This window comes from Lagenorhynchus albirostris, chromosome 2, assembly GCF_949774975.1.
Source record: "Lagenorhynchus albirostris chromosome 2, mLagAlb1.1, whole genome shotgun sequence".
Taxonomy (NCBI): Eukaryota; Metazoa; Chordata; class Mammalia; order Artiodactyla; family Delphinidae; genus Lagenorhynchus; species Lagenorhynchus albirostris.
In genome coordinates, this window is record NC_083096.1 from 87,066,586 (window position 1) to 87,087,134 (window position 20,549).

At 37.5% G+C, this 20,549-nt stretch overlaps 1 protein-coding gene across 1 annotated transcript in view; it reads right to left on the bottom strand.

The window, feature by feature from the left end:
• The window catches only part of LRIG2 (leucine rich repeats and immunoglobulin like domains 2), a 62,536-nt gene that overhangs the window by 17,970 nt on the left and 24,017 nt on the right, over positions 1–20,549 (bottom strand). Inside the window, exons 2-12 of the mRNA XM_060139314.1 lie at positions 13,888–13,953; positions 12,364–12,438; positions 12,066–12,200; positions 11,377–11,520; positions 11,111–11,254; positions 10,126–10,269; positions 9,781–9,924; positions 6,780–6,860; positions 5,993–6,064; positions 5,786–5,854; positions 680–843 (exon numbers count right to left, since the gene is read on the bottom strand). Coding sequence (XP_059995297.1) covers positions 680–843; positions 5,786–5,854; positions 5,993–6,064; positions 6,780–6,860; positions 9,781–9,924; positions 10,126–10,269; positions 11,111–11,254; positions 11,377–11,520; positions 12,066–12,200; positions 12,364–12,438; positions 13,888–13,953 — 1,238 coding nt within the window. The remainder of the gene's footprint in view (positions 1–679; positions 844–5,785; positions 5,855–5,992; positions 6,065–6,779; positions 6,861–9,780; positions 9,925–10,125; positions 10,270–11,110; positions 11,255–11,376; positions 11,521–12,065; positions 12,201–12,363; positions 12,439–13,887; positions 13,954–20,549) is intronic.

A 20,549-nucleotide genomic window follows, 5' to 3' on the forward strand; every position in this document is an offset into this window, starting at 1 on the left:
CCTGGTGGCGCAGTGGTTGAGAGTCCACCTGCCGATGCAGGGGACACGAGTTCGTGCCCCGGTCCGGGAAGATCCCACATGCCGCGGAGCGGCTAGGCCTGTGAGCCATGGCTGCTGAGCCTGCGCGTCCGGAGCCTGTGCTCCGCAACAGGAGAGGCCACAACAGTGAAAGGCCCGCGTACCACAAAAAAAAAAAAAAAAAGAAACCAAATGAAACTGGTACATTCATACATTGCTGGTGACGACATAAACTAGTGCTACCTGTTTGAAAACACCTGGTAGCACTTTTCAAGATCTACTAAATATAAAATCATGCTTTTGAATGAATTCATGAAAAAAAACTCACACTTTTTGATTCAGGAATCTTACTACTAGATATTTATTCTAAGGTTAATAATCTCCCTAAAAGGTAAAGGCCTACATTCATAAAGATGCTATAATACAGACAGTATTTTAAATAATCATTTAAGAACACACTGAGGAAAAAAACTGCTTATGATATATTAAGTCGAAGAACACAAAATTTAAGCTACAATACAATATAAAAATGTTAGAGAAGAATCTAAAGAAATGGAAATAGATATGCTAGTAGGAAAGCATTCTATTTAAATTTTTTTTTAATTCCGTTGTTAAGATAGTAAGTGCATAATATACAAAATATTAAAACAAAAATACAAACCACAGACAAAATCTTTCAGATCCACATTCAGGATGCTTTGCCCTGCTAGCCATTCAGGGTGTGCACAGCTTACATTCACAGAATGTTGAAAGTTATTATCAACCAGCCACTGAAGCAACCACTTCAAATGGCAGTCACAGAGCAAACTGCTTGTGTTCAGAATTCTGCAGAAACAAAAGGAAAAGAAGTGCCCTTTACTTTTCATTCCAAGTTTCTCCAGCATTAAAAGCTTACTACACAGGACGTCCCTGGTGGTGCAGTGGTTAAGAATCTGCCAGCCAATGCAGGGGACACGGTTCGAGCCCTGGTCCGGGAAGATCCCACATGCCACAGAGCAACTAAGCCCATGTGCCACAACTACTGAAGCCCACGCACCTAGAGCCTGTGCTCCGCAACAAGAGAAGCCACTGCAATGAGAAGCCAGCGCACCACAACGAAGAGTAGGCCCCACTCCCTGCAACTAGAGAAAGCCCACGCGCAGCAACGAAGACCCAACACGGCCAAAAATAAATAAATTAAGAGGAAAAAAAAAGCTAACTACACACCTAAGCATTTTTCTTGCCAAAAAAATGTTTAACCTGGATCTAACCATGAAAAAACAAATTTAGACTGTCAACCTTGTTTCCTCAAATATGACAGTGTCATGAAAGACACTAATAAAAGGAGTAGGGGGAATAAGGGTAAGGGATTTATTTTAGATTAAAGGAGACTAAAGAGTCATTACAACCAAATGTAAAGCGTGATCCTTCATTAAGAAAATATATATACACAAAGAACATTTTTGGACATTAGGGAAATCTCAGTATGGACTGCATATTAGATAATATTATTTTATCAATGTTAATTTCATTGGGTGTGATAATAGTGCTGTGGTTATATAAGAAAATAACCCTGCATAGGAAATACATGCTGAGATATTTTAGGAGTGAAGTCTCATGATGTCTGTAGCTTACTTTCAACTGGTTAAGCAAAATAATAAGTGTATGTATATACGTATATGAGTGTGTGTGGAAAGAGGGAGAGAGACAGAAGGAGAGAGAAAGGGAAAGAATGAAGGAGGGAGGGAGAGCAACAGGTAACAAATTTAGCAAAGAGTTAAAAATTGATGAATCCAGGTAAATGGCATATGGATGTTCACTGTACTGTCCTTTAAACTTTTGACGTTTAAAATTTTTCCCAGAGAAATTTGGGGAAGAGCTTACTATATATATTGGGACATAGAGACATCTTTGTTGTGAAGAGGGTATAATTATTTTCAAATTATTTCATCAAGACTAAAAACATTTCAGCCCTGTGGCAATGTGTACTGCAACCTAAACTAAGAACCACTGAAAAATGGTTTGTGGTTATAATAGACCTATAAAATATACATGAAAAGTCAGTGTTTTACTTTAATGACCCTTAAATGTCTCATCCACTTGGAAGTAGGGAAAGCAAGTGATTTTGACAACATTATAACCTGCTTTGCATGCATCACCAAAATCCTCAAGTAATTTTAAAGTTTGGTATAAAAATACCTAAGATCTGATTCCAAAGAAGTTTCAAACAGTCTTTAAGGGTACCCCAAAAGCCATACTTTATCAAGGGCAATTTTAATTAAGCAGGCCAAAAGTTACATTTTGCATTTCAGAATTCTTATGTTATATGCATTCATTCACCGAGAAATATTTGAGTCTACTATATGCCAGGCACTGTTCTAGGCTGTTGCACTACAGCTCTCACAAAGCTTATGTATTTAGAGCCAAGCAATAAACAAACAAATGCAAAGTATAGTGTCAGAAAGTTAAGTCCTGTCAAGAAAAACAAAGCTGGGCAGAGACATAGAGACAGCAGCTACCAGTTTAGATAAAGCAGTCAGGGAAAGATTCTTTGAAGAGATGGCATTTGGGCAAAGACCTGAAACAATCGAGAGAGCAAATCACATGGAGATCTGAGGTAAGAGTGTCACAGACAGAGGAAACTATGCACAAAGACCTTGAGGCAGATACTTAGTGTGCTTAGTGTGAAAAGCAAGGAGGTCACTGAAGCCAGAGCACAGAAAGTGAGGGGACAGTGATGGGAATGAGGTCAGAGAGATGGGCAAGAAGGACCAGGCCATGCAAGTGCTTTATAAACTAAGGAAAGAACCTGAGTTGTTTTTTTCCTATGTGTGCTGGGAAGACACTGGAAGGTTAAGAACAGAGGAATGATATGGTCTAACTTATGCTTTCTTAGATATAATATAAGTTACCTCGTGAGACATGGACTTAAATCCTAATTCCACTACTTACCTTAGGCAAGATACTGAATGCCTCCAAAATCTCAGTTTCTATTCCTGGAAAGTGGGATTAAGAACACCTACCTCAAAAATTTTTTTAAATAAAGCATTTAGCATAGTGTCTGGCCACAGATACCACAAGATTCACATTAGTTCCCTTCACTTCTGTTTCTTTCGCATCTTTCCACCCTTCACATGCTAATGAACTCTGCTGTACCTAATGGAGTATATCCTGCATTCTCTCCGCAAGTATATGGATAGATATATACCAAATATCAACAGTGGTTGTCTTTTGAGTACTGGGGATTTGGGTTCTTTCTCTCCCTCTTGGTTTAACTATCTAATTTTCTACCATGATTACATAATTTTAATGCAGAACAATTTTTAATTCATATTTGACTCTCCCACCTCCCCCCAATATTTATGCAAAGCACTGTGAAGGATACCAAAAAGTATTAAGAGATACTTTAATAAATGTTGATGTGAAATTCTGTATTATAAATACGACTTAAATTTAAAGTAACCAAGAGCAACTAAAACTTCTCAGTAAATAAGCTGCATCAGAGTTCCTGCATTAGCAGCTTGTTCAAACCAACTCAAAAAATCACCAAGTGACTCTCTGAAGAATGAAACTATGATATTTGCTTTCACTTATAAAAATTATATTTTAAACTGATTTCTCTTAACAAGAGTTAAAACTTTCTTGCTGGCCCTCAGATTATCACAACCAAAAAAAGGTAATACTGATATGCAGTAAGTTGTGCCTTTTCAAGTTAAAGTAAGCCTTAGGAGAAATAACTCAAAATATCTCGAGACAAAAAAAATAAATAAATAAATAAGCAAGCCACTTTAAAAATCTGGCAGACGACTTCCCTGGTGGCGCAGTGGTTAAGAATCCACCTGCCAATGCAGGGGACACAGGTTCGAGCCCTGGTGTGGGAAGATTCCACATGCCAAGGAGCAACTAAGCCTATGCGCCATGACTACTGAGCCTGCACTCTAGAGCCTGCGAGCCACAACTACTGAGCCCACGTGCCACAACTACTGAAGCCCGCGTGCCTAGAGCCCGTGCTCCACAACAAGAGAAGCCACCGCAATGAGAAGCCGGTGCGCCACAACAAAGAGTGGCCCCCGCTCATCGCAACTAGAGAAAACCTGTGTGCAGCACTGAAGACCCAATGCAGCCAAAAATAAGTAAATAAATTTATTTTTTAAAAAATCTGGCAGAAAATAACAAAAGATGATCTCCATAACATTTTAACTTTTGTTATTATCTTAGTTATTCACCTTTTACTATATGCCAGACTCTGTGTGGAGTATCTTCTCAAAACCCTCAAAAGCTTTCTAATGCACTTAGAGGGAAAAAAGTCGTAACTCCTCATGGCCTATTAGGCCCTACATGATCAGGCCTGTTTATGTCTCTGACCTCATCTCCTACCATTCTTTCCCTTGCTCTTGTCTTCCAGCCACATCAGTGTCTCTGCTGTTCTTCAAGCACGAAAAGCAAGCTCCTTCCTCAGGGCCTTTTCACTTGCTCTTCCCTGTGCCTGGAATGCCCTTCGCCCACTATAAGATGGTTTGCCATTTCATCTCACTAAAGGCCTGGCTCAAAGGCTGTTATCTTCAGAAAAGCCTTCCCTCACTACTTCAAAATAGCAATCCCTGTCACGCTGTACACCTCTGACCCAGCTTTTTCTTCAGAACATTTATTATCTGATGAGATATTATATACCTACTGGTTTATTATTTATCTTCCTAACAGAATTTTGTAATATGCTATGAAGACAGAGACTTTGTCTTGTTCACTACTGCGTTTTTAGCATTTAAAACACTACCTTACATAACAGATGACAATAAACATTTCTTCCATAAACAAATTATCTCATTTTATCTTCACATAAGCCTGAGGGTGGTGCTCTTCCCATACTGAGAAGGGAAACTGAGTCCTAGGCTAAACACACAGTTGTAAAGAATGGGGCAAGAATCTAAACTGAGGCAATTTGAACTCACATACTTCCAGTGCATCTCAAACTATATGTGGAGAAGGACCAGTTTTTTAAATTCCCAATCTGTTATAGATCAATACTTTTATAAAATTCAACAGAAGTGTCACAGTAAGGTCAAATTGTTCTATAAGTTTCTAAAAAGTTTGCTCTGAATTTCTGTCCTTCTCTCGTCATGAATCAGCTCTGGTCCACAGACCTCCCTTTGAATAGCCTTCAGGCAAGGCAAGGTAAGTTGACATAGCCCGTTGATTCTTACCAGTGGCTCAATATCCAGAGTTTAAAATTAAGAGCAACACCCAACTAACCAACCCACCCCTGGGAAATCCCCCCTGAGAAATAAGAACAATTTTTTTAAATCATGAATGAAAAAACGTTAAAATGATATGTATTTTTCTATCATAACTATTCAGTAGTTTGAACAGATTAGAGACATCCTCTGTGACCATTATACTGAAAGTGCTAGATCACCTCCAAAAATTACATAATACCTTAATTGTAACTCATCCCAAGAGAACACATGTCTCCAACAGTCCAAAAAGGAAGAGGGGAATAAAAAAGGAACAGTAGGGTAAACATAAAGCATAAGCAGCGTTGCTAAGGTCTCTTTAACTATATGCACCAGCAACACAGGAAAAAAACAGAAGGTCTTGGAGCCACACACTCTGGACTTTTCAATGTTATTTTTAAATTACATCCAGTCACTAAAATAACTGAATGTTAACACTTTCTTTTTTCCTGCCTGAATTGTGTGCTTTGGGAAACATCTGGGTCACATTCATCACACTTTAAGCACAAGCGTGGATAATGATCTAATTAGTGACAAAAAAGACTTAAGTTACGTACAGTTCTTTCAAGCGAGTCTGGGAAAAAGCATTTTCTTGGATAGACATTATAGCATTGTTGTTCAAATCTCTGAAATGAAGAGAAATGAAACATTACCAGTCACCATTTCTACAATTAAGTTATATAAACACTTTAAATGGTCATGAAAACCTCTGCTAAGAGCAAAGATTATTTATATACTGAGCAAAATGGCTGAAAAATACTTACAGATGCTCAAGGGATTCAAGACCAATGAATGCTTTCTTTGTAATTGACTTAATCTGATTTCCTTGTAAGATTCTGAAATACAAACAGACCTTTCTAATAAAGCTCTCCACTAAACAAAATTAAATTCATTAAAATAAACATTTACCTATAACGAGTGAAAATAAGCCTAACATGCATTCTTAAGAAAGTTGTGAACTTCATTATTAACCAGTGTGAAGCACAGAATAAATGTGTCTATTAAGATGTCAGCGCTCAGTGAGGTATCTATAAACAACCATCCTGACCACAGATACACCTGTAGTTTTCATATAATAAACTGGATTACATTCCCAGTTTCTCCCTTCTCAGCAAAAGATCATCCGGTCAAAGAAACTCAGACAAGTGTGAAGTCTGGGAGACATTCTTATGGGAGAAGACCTAAAATCTTGCTTGAGAGAATCCTCTCTTGCTAAATTACCCATAAATCTCACATGATTAAACAGATCATGGTTCAATTCTGGTTTCAGTGCATTTCTTTTACTTAAATCAAAATTTTAGTTCCATAAATAACTTCTCTTTAAGTGACACTAGGAATGTTCTTTCAGAAAGTGCCCCACCACAAAAAAACAAAATGAAAAACAAACCAAAAAACAAAAACCTTAATAAACAATGAAGCTTCTTCCTTTAGTGGGTGAACCAGAAGGCTCAGACTTTCTAGCCACAGCAAATAGACACAATCCAATCACATTTACAATTGGTTCTTTAAAATACACCTTCATAGACATACATAAATATCATAAGTACATACAATTTAGTGAGACTTGTGAGTCCAGCAAAGGCTTCACTAGCATCTTCTATGGCCCATGAAATTTCATTGTTTCTTAAGTTTCTACGAAAATGTCAGAGATAGACAGGTTATGTTAGTCAACATGACCATTACACCATCAGGCATCATCCTGACATAGCAATGCTAATTTTAATTTTGATCCTTACAGTAAAGGTTAGGTTATTTATGATAAACACTCAACTCTTCTTTTTAAAGAATACCTGAGATAAGCATGTAAGAACTAATTCTCGTGAGCTAAGAATTAAGCCGACCTTGATAAATAAATTAAGCAACCTGCTAAGAGTATTAATCTTCCTAGCTAATAGCCCGTAATTGTGTTAGCATATTAAAAATTATAGTCAGGGCCCTACAAAGAGGAGGATTTCAAGATGCAGGGGGTATGGCTTACAAATCTTATTTCAGACTAATGGGATTTTGGGGTGATCCAAGCCTTCCCCTGAGCCCTTAAATCTAAAATGGCTGACAAAAAGTAATGTCAATACAGAGCTTCACAGCTCAACAGCAATTAAACATGCCCCCTAGAAAGTAAGAATGATATACCCATGTGCTAGAGTGATCACTCTGTTTTCTTTAAAAGGAAAAGTATGGATCTTTTAAAATCCACTGTTCCATTCTCAGACGAAATGCAATTGCACCACACCATGTCATCATGGAAGAAATACCAGTTAAAGATATTTAATCACTTTTGCTTCCTTAAGTCATCTCATAATAAAGCACAAAGTTTTTTGCTTTGTAAGACATATGTAGGGCTTCCCTGGTGGCGCAGTGGTTGAGAGTCCACCTGCCGATGCAGGAGACATGGGTTCGTGCCCCGGTCTGGGAAGATCCCACATGCTGCGGAGCGGCTAGGCCCGTGAGCCATAGCCGCTGAGTCTGCGCGTCCGGAGGCTGTGCTCCGCAACGGGAGAGGCCACAACAGTGAGAGGCCCGCATACCGCAAAAAAAAAAAAAAAAAAAAAAGACATGTGTAAAGTTATGTGAATAACAGTAAGGAGATAGGAGATCACTCTTCCCATTTAGCTATGTCTTTACCTGAAGTGAAAGCTAAGAAAGATCATTTTATTTTACTAAAGAATAAACACTGAAACAACTGATGGCTCAACTCTGCAGGACTTTTCCCTCTCCTCCACAGAACAGCATAAATAGAACTCACTCACCAAAGGGAGTAAGAAGTATATCTACTCTGGCAAGAGCATTGATCTAAAGCCGGAATATCTCAGATCTGTTCCTAATTCTGCCTTAACTATTTTTGTAGCATTAGATAATCATTTACGTCTGCAATTACTTTCCTAAACTTTAATGCTAAAAGTAATAATCAGTGGTATACTAAAAGAACCTGTCTGCCATCCCGTGCACTGCCAAAAGACTACAGCTGCGTCTAATATAAATTCCTGAGTTTGCACTGATCTAATTTAACCTCTGATAAGGTAGAAAAGAGAAAAATTTTTTAAAAAAAGGAAATCACTTTTACTTTTTCAAGGCCAAATCTAAAGGAGGACTACTTCATTAAGTTAAAAAAAAAAAGAAAAAACATCAAACACACACAGGTGCACACACAGACACCTTCACAAAATTATCATGCTTTCTTTGTCACTTATGGTTAGGTCCCAAAGTTGGAACCTGCCTCTTTTCTGAGACCATTTATCAACTAAACTTGATGACCAAAAAATTCCCTATTCAGGAACCTTAAGAATCTACAAATTCTACTAATTACTCTTTTTCTCTTATTCTGCTCTATGTTTGAGATTACTATATTTCATTAAAATACCTCTTCATTCAATTATATTCCATGATCAGGGTAAAACATTCAACTTACAGAACAACAGAAGTTTAGAGTTGAAACTGCCTTTTGCAACCATCTAATCCTATATCCATGCTTCACTGGACATAAAAAAAAACAAACCAGGAAAGGCTAAGTAATTTTGTTCATCTGACAGTAAAATGAAAAGCACATGAGGGACTTCCCTGCTGGCACAGTGATTAAGCATCCGCCTGCCAATGCAGGGGACACGGGTTCGAGCCCTGGTCCGGGAAGATCCCACATGCTGTGGAGCAACTAAGCCCATGCGCCACGACTACTGAGCCTGCGCTCTAGAGCAAGCGCACGGCAACTACTGAGCCCACGTGCCACAACTACTGAAGCCCACACGCCTAGAGCCCATGCTCCGCAACAAGAGAAGTCACCACAATGAGGAGCCCGTGCACTGCAACAAAGAGTAGCTCCCGCTCACAGCAGCTAGAGAAAGCCTGCATGCAGCAACAAAGACCCAACAGAGCCAAAAATACATAAATAATAAATAAATAAATAAAAATTTTTTTTTTAAAAAGCACATGAGCTTTAGCATAAAAAAGACCTGGGAAAAGACCTGGGTTCTAATCCTGGCCCAAACATTTACAAGGTATATGACTTTAAACAAATCATTTAATCTCTCCGAACCTCAGTCCCCCAGTATGGAAAAGAGCAATAATATCCCAGTACTCTGAATGCACCTGGCACATATCAGATCATTAATAAATGTTAGTTTTATTTGTCCAAAGTCATGCAGCAAACTGGTAACAGTGAAGAGGTTTCCTGCCAGAGCTGTTCCCACTATATGTCCTGCATCCTTTTGAATGAGAAGTGGTAGATCTGGTACACTACTGGTAGTTCTAGGTCAGAGGAGTAAGAAAATGTGCATTCCTGACACTAGCAACTGTGTTTTATTCCACAGTAACTGGCACAATAAGAGATGCTTTGTTGTTTAGTTAACTCAGAATTAAAGTACAAACTGAAATGGCTAGAGATACATAAAATTTACATATAGGAATAGAGATAAGCAAGACTGTCTTGCCCCAAGGCATAGGAGAGAAGAACTGCAAAATATTAACATACATAATATGTACACTGATTAGCTGTTTTGCTTTAGTGCTTTAAAAAAATTAGTTAAAAAAAAAAATCCCCAAAAAGGAGAGATATACTTACAGTGTCTGAAGATTGGAAAGAAACCTAAATACACCATCAGCAATGTGAGTGACTCTGTTGTCCCCTAAGTTCAATCTCTCCAGTAAGCTCAGACCCACAAAGGCAGATTCATCCAGGCGGGTCAACTGGTTATAGGACAAATCACTAAAAACAGGAAACATGGAAGGTAAAAAATTCACTCTCTTCTAGTTCAACTTTCATATTCTTATTCTACTTACATGATAAATTTAGGGCTTTCAAACTTCTAATAAAGAGGAATATTAGATCTCATTACTGGCCATGGGAATGACTTATTCAATCTGCTCTAGTCTCACAGCTTCCACTGAAATGCCATCTCACACTTACAGTTCAGACAGTCTTTGGCAGAACTCCCATGCATCAGGGCTGATTCTTTCAACAGCATTCTGGCTCACATAGAGCTGTTGTAACATTCGCAAGCCATACAACCACCCCTTGTTCACTTCTGTAAGGTTATTATGCTCCAGTTCTCTGCGGAATTAAAGAAAGGAGGGAATATGTTTCAAAACAAGGCATGCAGGACTTCCCTGGTGGCACAGTGGTTAAGAATCCGCCTGCCAATGCAGGGGACATGGGTTCGAGCCCTGGTCCAGGAAGATCCCACATGCCGCAGAGCAACTACGCCCGTGCACAACTACTGAGCCTGTGCTCTAGAGCCTGTGAGCCACAGCTACTGAAGACCACATGCCTAGAGCCCGTGCTCCGCAACAAGAGAAGCCACCGCAATGAGAAGCCTGCACACCACAACGAAGAGTAGCCCCCACTCACCACAACTAGAGAAAGCCCGCGTGCAGCAACAAAGACCTAACGCAGCCAAAAATAAACAAAATTAAATCTTTAAGAAAAAAAAAAACAACAAGGCATGCAATGAGAAGATTCCAAAAATCTTCATTAAGTCTTGCACAGAGAGGCATATACCTTTGCTCAACCCAAGTGAGCAGACAAATTCTATTCATAAATATGTACATGTTTCTTAAGATTTAGTGCAAGAAGCCTGTAAGACTCTCTAAAATATCATATCTATAAAATCAACTCACCAAGAGATATAGTATACCTGTTCTGGATAAATCCTAATAATTTTCATCAGTCAAACATTAAGGGAATATAAACTTTTCAGACGAAATGTTTGGAAGAATGATGACAAAAATACCAGTTAGATAACAAAGCTTAAATCTTAATTTATTTCACATAAGAGAAGGGAGGAAGAGCTAAAGTACTTTGTTATAATTAAAGCTACTATCCTAGCTGTTCGGCACTGAAAAGCCCCAGACTCCCTTCCTAACAATCTCCTATTCTAGTTCATAGTACTTACAATTCTTCCATGTTATCCAAGCCAAAAAAAGCTCCATCCTTGAGTTTGCTAATTCCATTCCGCTGCATTTTCAAAGATCTTAAGGAGTCTAGACCTTGGAATGTGAGACCTTCCACAACTTTAATCCTGTTTCTTTTAAGTTCCCTTTAACAGAAATAGTTTTACAGTCAAAAAATTGGTTTGCTGATTTGCCCTAATAATAATAAAAAGAAACAGACATATAAGAAAAAACAATCTTCTTATAATCCATCTATTTAGTTACTCACAAGAATTGGAGGTGAGGTAGCTTGAAGATCTTGGGTGGAATCATGCTAATTCTATTCCTGTTTAACTTTACCACTAATAAGGAACTTGACAAATTATCGAAGCAACCAGCCTCCAAGATGGTTATCCTATTATTGCTCAAATTCCTAAAATGAACAAGATAACAACAAAAAAAATGCAGTGAAACTAAACATTCTACCACTGTAAAGCTGCCTCAAGTCTATGACTAAGCCCCAGCTCTACCACTTAGCAACCGTATGCAACTTTACAAATCATTTAACTGCTTTGTTTCTTCAAGTACAAAATAAGGATAATACCTACTTCATTTGGGTTGAAACAGTATGTGTGAATGTGCTTTGTAAACTGTAAAACACTAGCACTCACGCTAATTATCACCACCATTACACAGGTTAAGCACTGTTTAACAAACTACTCCCATTTACCTTTTACATGACTGTTAGTAAAACATAATCCAGAATTAAATCTCAAAAATTACCCTGGATACTTAATATTTTCTGAAAATAGTGTACTCTTTAAGGGCAGAAAAAAAAAACAAAAAAATCTAACCTAGGTTTGTTTCACATAAGCATATCAAAATCACAATAAATAAGACATATCTGGGAAGATAAATATCAATGAATAATAAACATGCACTTCAAATTAAATCTAGTTTAAACTCTATTTTACTTACAGGTATTTAAGCTGCATTCGAGGAAATGAAGCTGTCTTGACTTCTGATATTATATTTGAGCTGAGATCTAAACTCTCGAGAGCAGGGTAAAACTGGAACGCTTCTGCATTTATTTCTGGGATTACATTATGGACTCTATAAAACAAAGATTATATTAAAGCTATTGCCAGTGATCCACCCTAAACCACAAAAATGTTAAATAATTAGGATCAACAACAAGGGTACCTAAAACAAAAACAAAAAAAAACTGTGTACTATGCATAATTTAAGTAAAAGACCTGAAATTTTATTTACTTACAATGAGAGAAGAGTAATATTAGTGGTTGGTTCTCCAAAATATGGGATTTCAGTTAGCTCATTATAATTCATTTTCCTGAGTAGGGGGAAAAATAGATATAAAAATTTAGTGAGGGAAATGCTACCTCGAGTTCTAGTTTCTGGCTAGTACATATTCTTTAGGATAAATGCCAAATCTGAAAAAAGCCTATGACCCAGAATGAGTTAGACTAAATATTTTCTACTGAGAAATTAGAGATTTTAATAAAAAAATGTTTTCATGGTATAGATCTATGATTTGATACCAATATTAGAAAGGTTAGGAAATATTTTGCACATTAAATATTTTTAATCCCAGCAAGGTTATTTGAATAGTTACTATTATGACTGCTAATTTAAGTCCTTCTTAAACAAAGAATAATTCACATCTCTCTATATATATTTATTTATAATAAATAAAATAAATTTATATATGTTAATTAAATAAATTTTTAAAATACACACGCACACACATATTTTTTTGTTACTCAAAGTTAGGGAAAGTTGCTTGAGACCACAGACCTAAAAGATTATCTCAATTGTTTTAGTAGCAAATCTAATGCAATCACATTTCACCAACCTGCTTTTCAATCACTGAACAACCTCAACAATCTAGAATACAGAAAAGAAGCCAGAAGTAAAAGGCCTCCAAGTAATCAACTGAAGTTACAAAGTCCATGTAATAAATAATAAGGTCATGCACTTCCCACTAAGCATTTTCCTTTCCTCAGGACCTACGCTTTCAGCTAATAAGCTTGTCAATTGTTCATTCAGTCCACAGCAGATTAGGGGCAGCCAATTTGAGGCAGGGAAGGAGAGAATGCAGAACAAATGAGAGCACAAAGTACCCCTTGTCAGAAAGAAATTCAAAAGAAAAATTCATCTGAGGATTCTGAGGGTGTTTAGTATAGAGGTAAACAGGCCTCAACAGTTGTGCCTCTGGGAATACCACAATGCAATAACTGATATTAATAATATTTTAGAAACTTCTCTCCAGAAACTACATAATAATACATGTCAGTACTAAAAGAAAAACTTCAATGAAGAGGAAAACTGAATTATATTAACTACCATATTCCAGGTGATACCAAAAATATTGTATTTCATATAAACCTACTTCAGACATGATGCTTCCACCTTAGACAAGTCAAAACATTAAAAAAAAAAATTTACACAATACAGAGTTTCACTGGCTGAAACTCTGGCAAAAAATAAAATAAAATATATTCACTCTGAAGAGGGGAAATCTTATTTTAGGCCCCAAGGAAGTAGAACAGTATTTCTACGCAGTTTACAACTTGAAATCACCAATGCAATGGCATAATACCCAGAGAGTTTGTGATACTAACAAAGCCAAAGACAAGTTTAGGCTTTTAAACATGTTTTAATCTAAAGTTTTCTTTCCTTCAATTTTTTGACATTTTTGCATTAAACATCCTGAAATTCATAATTCATCAAATCACCTCAAAGAATTTAATGTAAGTTTAAATAAATAAAAATAACTTACACTTCTTGTAATGTTTGAGATTCCAAGCTTATGTTCCAGTTAGACAACCGATTATGACTCAAATCCCTAAATGGAGGATAAGAGATCATTCTTAGGTTAGCCCTAGAAAGCACACTTAAAGGAAAAAAAAAAACAAAAATAGGAATCTAAATGCCCTATCAAATGTGAATTTAAGTAGTACAGATAAAAAGAAATGTTTATAATGTATGAATAAAAATTTATGTAGATTTCAAAATAGCTCTTTTACTTTCTCCTTTTTATAAGGGTTTTTTGTTTTTGTTTTTACTAACTAGGAAATACATTCACATGGTTCAATAATCAAAAAGTATAAAAGGATATACAGTAAAAAGTCTCCCACCCTTGTCTCCAGCCATCCAATTTCCCTCCCCAACAGCAACAAGTGAAAATATACCATTTCTTTTACAGCCTGTCAGATACTTTATGCATGTACCAGAAAAGTTTTACACAAATGGTAGAATAATTTACACATTATTTTGCCCCTTGGTTTTTTCACTTAACATATCTTGTAGATCATTCCACAGAGATATTATGGTTTCTTTATCCCTTCCAGTGATTATGTTACACTTTATTATAATGCAGTATGCTTCACATACTTTTGAAAGAAATATATACTTTTAAAGTAACATAATATAAAGTAATATATACTTTTAAAGTAATATATACTTTACATAATATATAATACATATTACACTTTAGCTGTAGATAAACTTGAAGATGGATTAGATTTCACAAGTCAAGACAGTGAGCTTATGTATTAGAATTGGGGTTGACCACATCCTTGATAGAGATGTAGTCTTCCTTAAAAGCAAAAAAAGCAATCTAGCTTCAGGGAAGGGAAATTCATCTCACTCCAAGTTACGTTAATGATGATGGTGGTGGTGGCGGCAGCAGCTAACATTTATTAAGTGCCAGGCACTCTTCTATGCACTTTACACATATAAATCTGCCTAAGTCCACACAACAACTTTATGAGGCAAATACCAGAAACAGACAGAGATTAATAATTTGTCAATCCAAGGTCACACAGCTAATAAGTGAGAAAGTCAAAAATTTGAAATTCCATCTCACTTCTAGTGAGTAGTTTATTAGATACAGCAGAGATTTCACTCAAATTAGTCATGAGTCTAAATATTTAAATAGGCTTAAAAATTCACCTTGCTGCTTTCTGGCATCTTTTCAAGACTGAGGTGGAATCTAGCCCACACAAGCTGTCTGCCCAAGAGATGTATTACACATTACAATATGGCTAGCAATAGGGATACACTAGAGAAACATTACAGATCACTTCATCTCACTGTACCACCACGGGCAGTTGACAGATGCATGCAGTTTTGAACGATGTCTCTATCACAGCACAACAATTTGTTCTCAGCTAGTTTCATGTCTGTCCATCTGTAAAACCTAGCCACTTTCATTTAAGAGCTTAATTTACACCATAATATAACTAAGGCTAGATCAAACTGTCACTTTTTCACACAGTTCTAAAACCTTTATTCTAAGATATATGGCACCAGGTATCAGCTCAAGGACACTCATGAATGGAGGGGTGTGTTGGGAAATGTTAAGAGAGATAAACATGAATTCACTCCACATAAAAATCTTATATGCAGACACTGTCATCCAATTCACACTTGCTACCGAACAACAAACACAGAATTTCACAAGAGTGAAAAGATGTTTATTTACTGTGGTGTTTCAACTTAAGGAGAAATGCGACTGCTCTAATTTAAGTTAGATACTCCATATTCTACTGCAAGGTGGCTGGACTGGCAAACAGAGAGCTAATATCATCTGTATAGTAGGCTACCACAGCATCATTTACTTCTACATCTCATGCTTTCTGGAATTTTCCTTTTACAGATTAAGGGCTTTCATTTTAATCAGTGCCTCTAATGCCTTTCCAAACCCTAACCTCCTTGGCAGTATAACTTTTGATTGTACTATCCCCTATATTTCTCTCATGGATGTCAATGATGACCAGACAATCAGTTTTAAAGAAAACCATTATTAAAGAAATCAAAAGCAATCAGATTAAACTTAACTTATACATAGTATAAACCACTATATATTCCACTGTCTCTACTGGGTGAAAGAATAATTTTCTCTGTGTGTTTGAAAAACCTCTACCACTTTTTGATGGAATCCAAAAGATACCTGAAATAATTTGGAGCCTCTCTACAGACTAATGCTGTCTTAAGAATATATGCCTCAGGGTTTCCCTGGTGGCACAGTGGTTAAGAATCCGCCTGCCAATGCAGGGGACACGGGTTCCAGCCCTGCTCCGGGAAGATCCCACATGCCACGGAGCAACTAAGTCTGTGCACCACAAGTACTAAGCCTGTGCTCTAGAGCCTGCTAACCGCAACTACTGAGCCCACGTGACACAACTACTGAAGCCCGCACACCTAGAGCCCATGCTCCACAACAAGAGAAGCCACTGCAATGAGAAGCCTGCGCACTGCCACAGAGTAGCCCCTGTTTGCCACAACTAGAGAAAGTCTGGGCACAGCAACAAAGACTCAATGCAGCCAAAAATAAATAAAATAAATAAATTTATTTTTTTTAAAAAAGAATATATGCCTCGGGCTTCCCTGGTGGTTCTGTGGTTAAGAATACGCCTGCTGATGCAGGGGACACAGGTTCATGCCCCGGTCCGGGAGGATCCCACATGCCGCGGAGCGGCTGGGCCCGTGAGCCATGGCCGCTGAGCCTGCGCGTCCGGAGCCTGTGCTCCGCAACAGGAGAGGCCACAACGGTGAGAGGCCCGCGTACAGCAAAAAATAAATAAATAAATAAATAAATAAAAAAGAATACGCCTGCCAATGCAGGGGACACGGGTTTGAGCCCTGGTCTAGGAGGATCCCACATGTCGCAGAGCAGCTAAGCCCGCCTGCCACAACTGCTGAGCCTGTGCTCTAGAGCCCGTGAGCCACAACTACTGAGCCCACGTGCCACAACTTCTGAAGCCCACACGCCTGGATCCCATGCTCCACAACAAGAGAAGCCACCGCAATAAGAAGCCTGCACACGGTAATGAAGAGTAGCCCCCGGTTGCCGCAACTAGAGAAAGCCCACGCGCAGCAACACAGATCCAACGCAGCCAAAAATAAATTAATTAATTAATTAAAAAAAAAAAAGAATATATGCCTCACAGGTCAGAACCACATATAATGAGGCTCTCTGGACTTTTCTGCAACAAATCCACATTGAACAGATTAAAAAACACTAACAATGAGCTGAAATACACTCCCAACGTGGTACTATCATAGAAAGCAACTAGTATAAATAGCTGTTTTCTCAAAATACCAGATGTGTAACTAGAATTATATGGATTGATCTGATCACCAGGTATTCATGCAATAAGCATTTACTGAACCATGTGCCAGACACTGTGCTAAGTGCTAAGGTTACAACCACTGTCAACTTTAGTAACCTTTTTGTCTTTTTTTTTTTTCCCCCGGTACGCGGGCTTCTCACTGCTGTGGCCTCTCCCGGCTCCGGACGTGCAGGCTCAGCGGCCATGGCTCACGGGCCCAGCCACTCGGCGGCACGTGGGATCTTCCCGGACCGGGGCATGAACCCGCGTCCCTGCATCGGCAGGCGGACTCTCAACCACTGTGCCACCAGGGAAGCCCCTTTTTGTCTTTTTTGAAAGCAACATTTGTAGTACTCTGTGGAGTCACTTCAAAATGGTAAACATAAATTCAACATCAACTCAACTACTATCCTTCACTGAAAAATGTGTAAATTAACTTTCTTTTATATCTAAATTTCACTCTGGCATTTAATATGACATGGGTATACGAAGGTACACAGATACACTCTTGCTCTCCATAAGAAATTTCCGATTTATTTTTTTAAAGTAGTCCAAAAAGGCTGAAGAAGATAAATTTGAAGACTTCAAATATCAGATGTAAAACTCTTATGTTAAGAATTTGAATAATTTTCAAAATGAAAGTCTCTATTCTTGCCAGTGGCCAGTCATTAATTTCATTTAGGTCACATAAACTAATGCTAGTTTATCTGTTTGTTTTTGTTTTCTAAGTGCAAGTCCTGAAATGGAGAATGTCTTTCAAAGATTTTCCCCTTGAAATATCCTTAAAATGCACTTAAATAGTTGAAGTAATCTAATGCTTGACAAACACAACCTAAAGAGTCTAGCTTTTTAACAGTCAATAATCTTTATTTTTTAACAAGACTAATATCTGAATATTTATGGATACGATGTTTGGAGAGTAAAGGTCTCTCAGCGAAGGCCTTACTTATTAGCTCAGTGTTATACTCAGTTCCCACTCATGCTAATCTACAGGGATGTAGCTGTAATAAAAGATGAATTATTAACATTCTTGATACCATGTGGAGCCAGAGGTGCCATTAATGTAGCCATTTTGTACCATCAGGGTGTAAATAATTTATAAGATATGCAGAGCAATCACAACAGTTTGAGGAGAATCAAGTTCTGCAAGCTAATTGCAAAGAAGTTCTGTAGCAATGGAGATGTTGAAGTTTTCTTCTGCCCAGTCATATATGTACACTTTTGAGTCATCATCCATCTTATTTGTTTTTGAGTATCTGCTGTTTTGAGATAGCTTTTGGTATAAAGCTGTTCGTGATAAAGGAAAAGTAAACCTAAAAGCAGACAATTTTGAGTTATTTTGGGATCCCTGTCTTTAGTATACTCCAAGAGTACTTAAGATAATCAGCCTGTTAAATCACAGTACTAGGATCCCTGGTGGCACAGTGGTTAAGAATCCGCCTGCTGGAGACACTTTATTTTCCTCCCTCCTTCCCTCCTCTCGTCCCTTCCCTTCCCCTCTCCTCCCCTCTCTCCTCTTTCCCCACTAAAAAGAATCCGCCTGCCAATGCAGGGTACATGGGTTCGAGCCCTGGTCTGGGAAGATCCTACCTGATGCAGAGCAACTAAGCCCATGCGCCACAACTACTGAGCCCTCGCGCCTAGAGCCCGTGCTCCGCAACAAGAGAAGCCACCACAATGAGAAGTCTGCTCACTGCAACGAAGAGTAGCCCCCGCTCACCGCAACTAGAGAAAGCCCGTGCACGGCAATGAAGAACCAGCGTAGCCAAAAACAAATATATAATAAATAAATAAATCACAGTACTATAATGAGCGAAATGATAATCCTGAGTATATTTTTTAAAGTAAATTACACTGGATACACTCTAATTAGCAAAACAGGGATTTCCATTCACAAAAGGGCAAATTATGCTGGATAAATACATAAAACATTGTCATACCCAAACTACTGGATATATAATATGTTAGTATCTTTTAACTTTTTGCAAAGGGCCCCTTTATCAGAAATTTTGTTATCGTTGAAGTTCACAGTTCAGCCTATTCTCAAAAGCTTGTATTACAGCATGAAGCATAATGCTATTCCAAATTAAGGTTTCATCCTTCAATTGCATTACTTATTTACACTGTACAACACTTTTTATATGAATCCAAAAAGTTGGATGTGGTAGGAAAATGGGAGCACTAATTTTCAAGAATAAGAGGCATATCTTATTTTCTTCCATCATCTTTCCCTGGATTCTGAATGACTGAAAACATTGCTTCATTGTGGGGACTACAAGAACAAAACAAGAAATATGAATTCTACAGCTACCTTTAAGAATAGAGTTTTTGCACACCCAGTTCTGGTACCTGGGGCAAGTCATTTAACCTCTCTAAACTTCAGTCTCATCTACCATTAAATGAGGATACTAGTACCTACCTCAATGGATTGCTCAGATGATTAAAAGGATATAAATAAAATGCTTAGACTACAGGTCAGTGTGTAAATAGTAGATTATATAATACTAGATTTGAAATAGAATGATGGTCCAGCACTCTCACCTTTTCTAAGTATTTACCTTTTGTACACACAGGCATAATCCACTTCCCAAGGTAAAATCTTAATTAATTGGAACTACTCCCCTAAATTAGCTTATTAAAGTAATAAATTAAATATTGCTTCTGAATTCCAATTTCATGAGAAAGATGCCAATAACAAGGCAGCCCACCAAAGATTTGGTCAAATTATTGAGGTATAAACCTATATCACAAGATATGATGTTTTAGAATAACCTAAGAATTCTATTCTACATAGAGTCATATAATTATTAAGAGATATCTACCAGGAAGTTACTGTAATAGCAAAATCATAAAATAAAAAGAAATCTAAATGTTCAATAAAATGGGATCAGTTAAATAACTTATGAAAGTTCCATATAATGGAAATCTCTGCAGCCAGTAAAAAGAATAGCATAAGGAATATGGTCAATAATATTGTAATAACTTTGTACGGAGGCAGATGGTTATCATGACACCAGACTAATCATGGTGATCACTTCATAATGCATGCAAATTTTAAAAAATGCATGCAAATGTGAAATCATTATGTAGTACACCTGAAACTAACATAATATTGTAAATCAATTATATTTCAATTAAAAAATAAAAGAATAACAGATATTTATACATAGTGCATAGTACAGCTTTGTGGTGGGGAGGTGTTTCTAAAGAAAAGGGAAAAGATGTATGTGTAAAACTCTGTGGAAGTACACCCAAGAAACAGTTAACAGTGAATTTTCCTTAGGTGGAACAAGGAACTTGTTACTTTTCCATTTTATATGCTTTT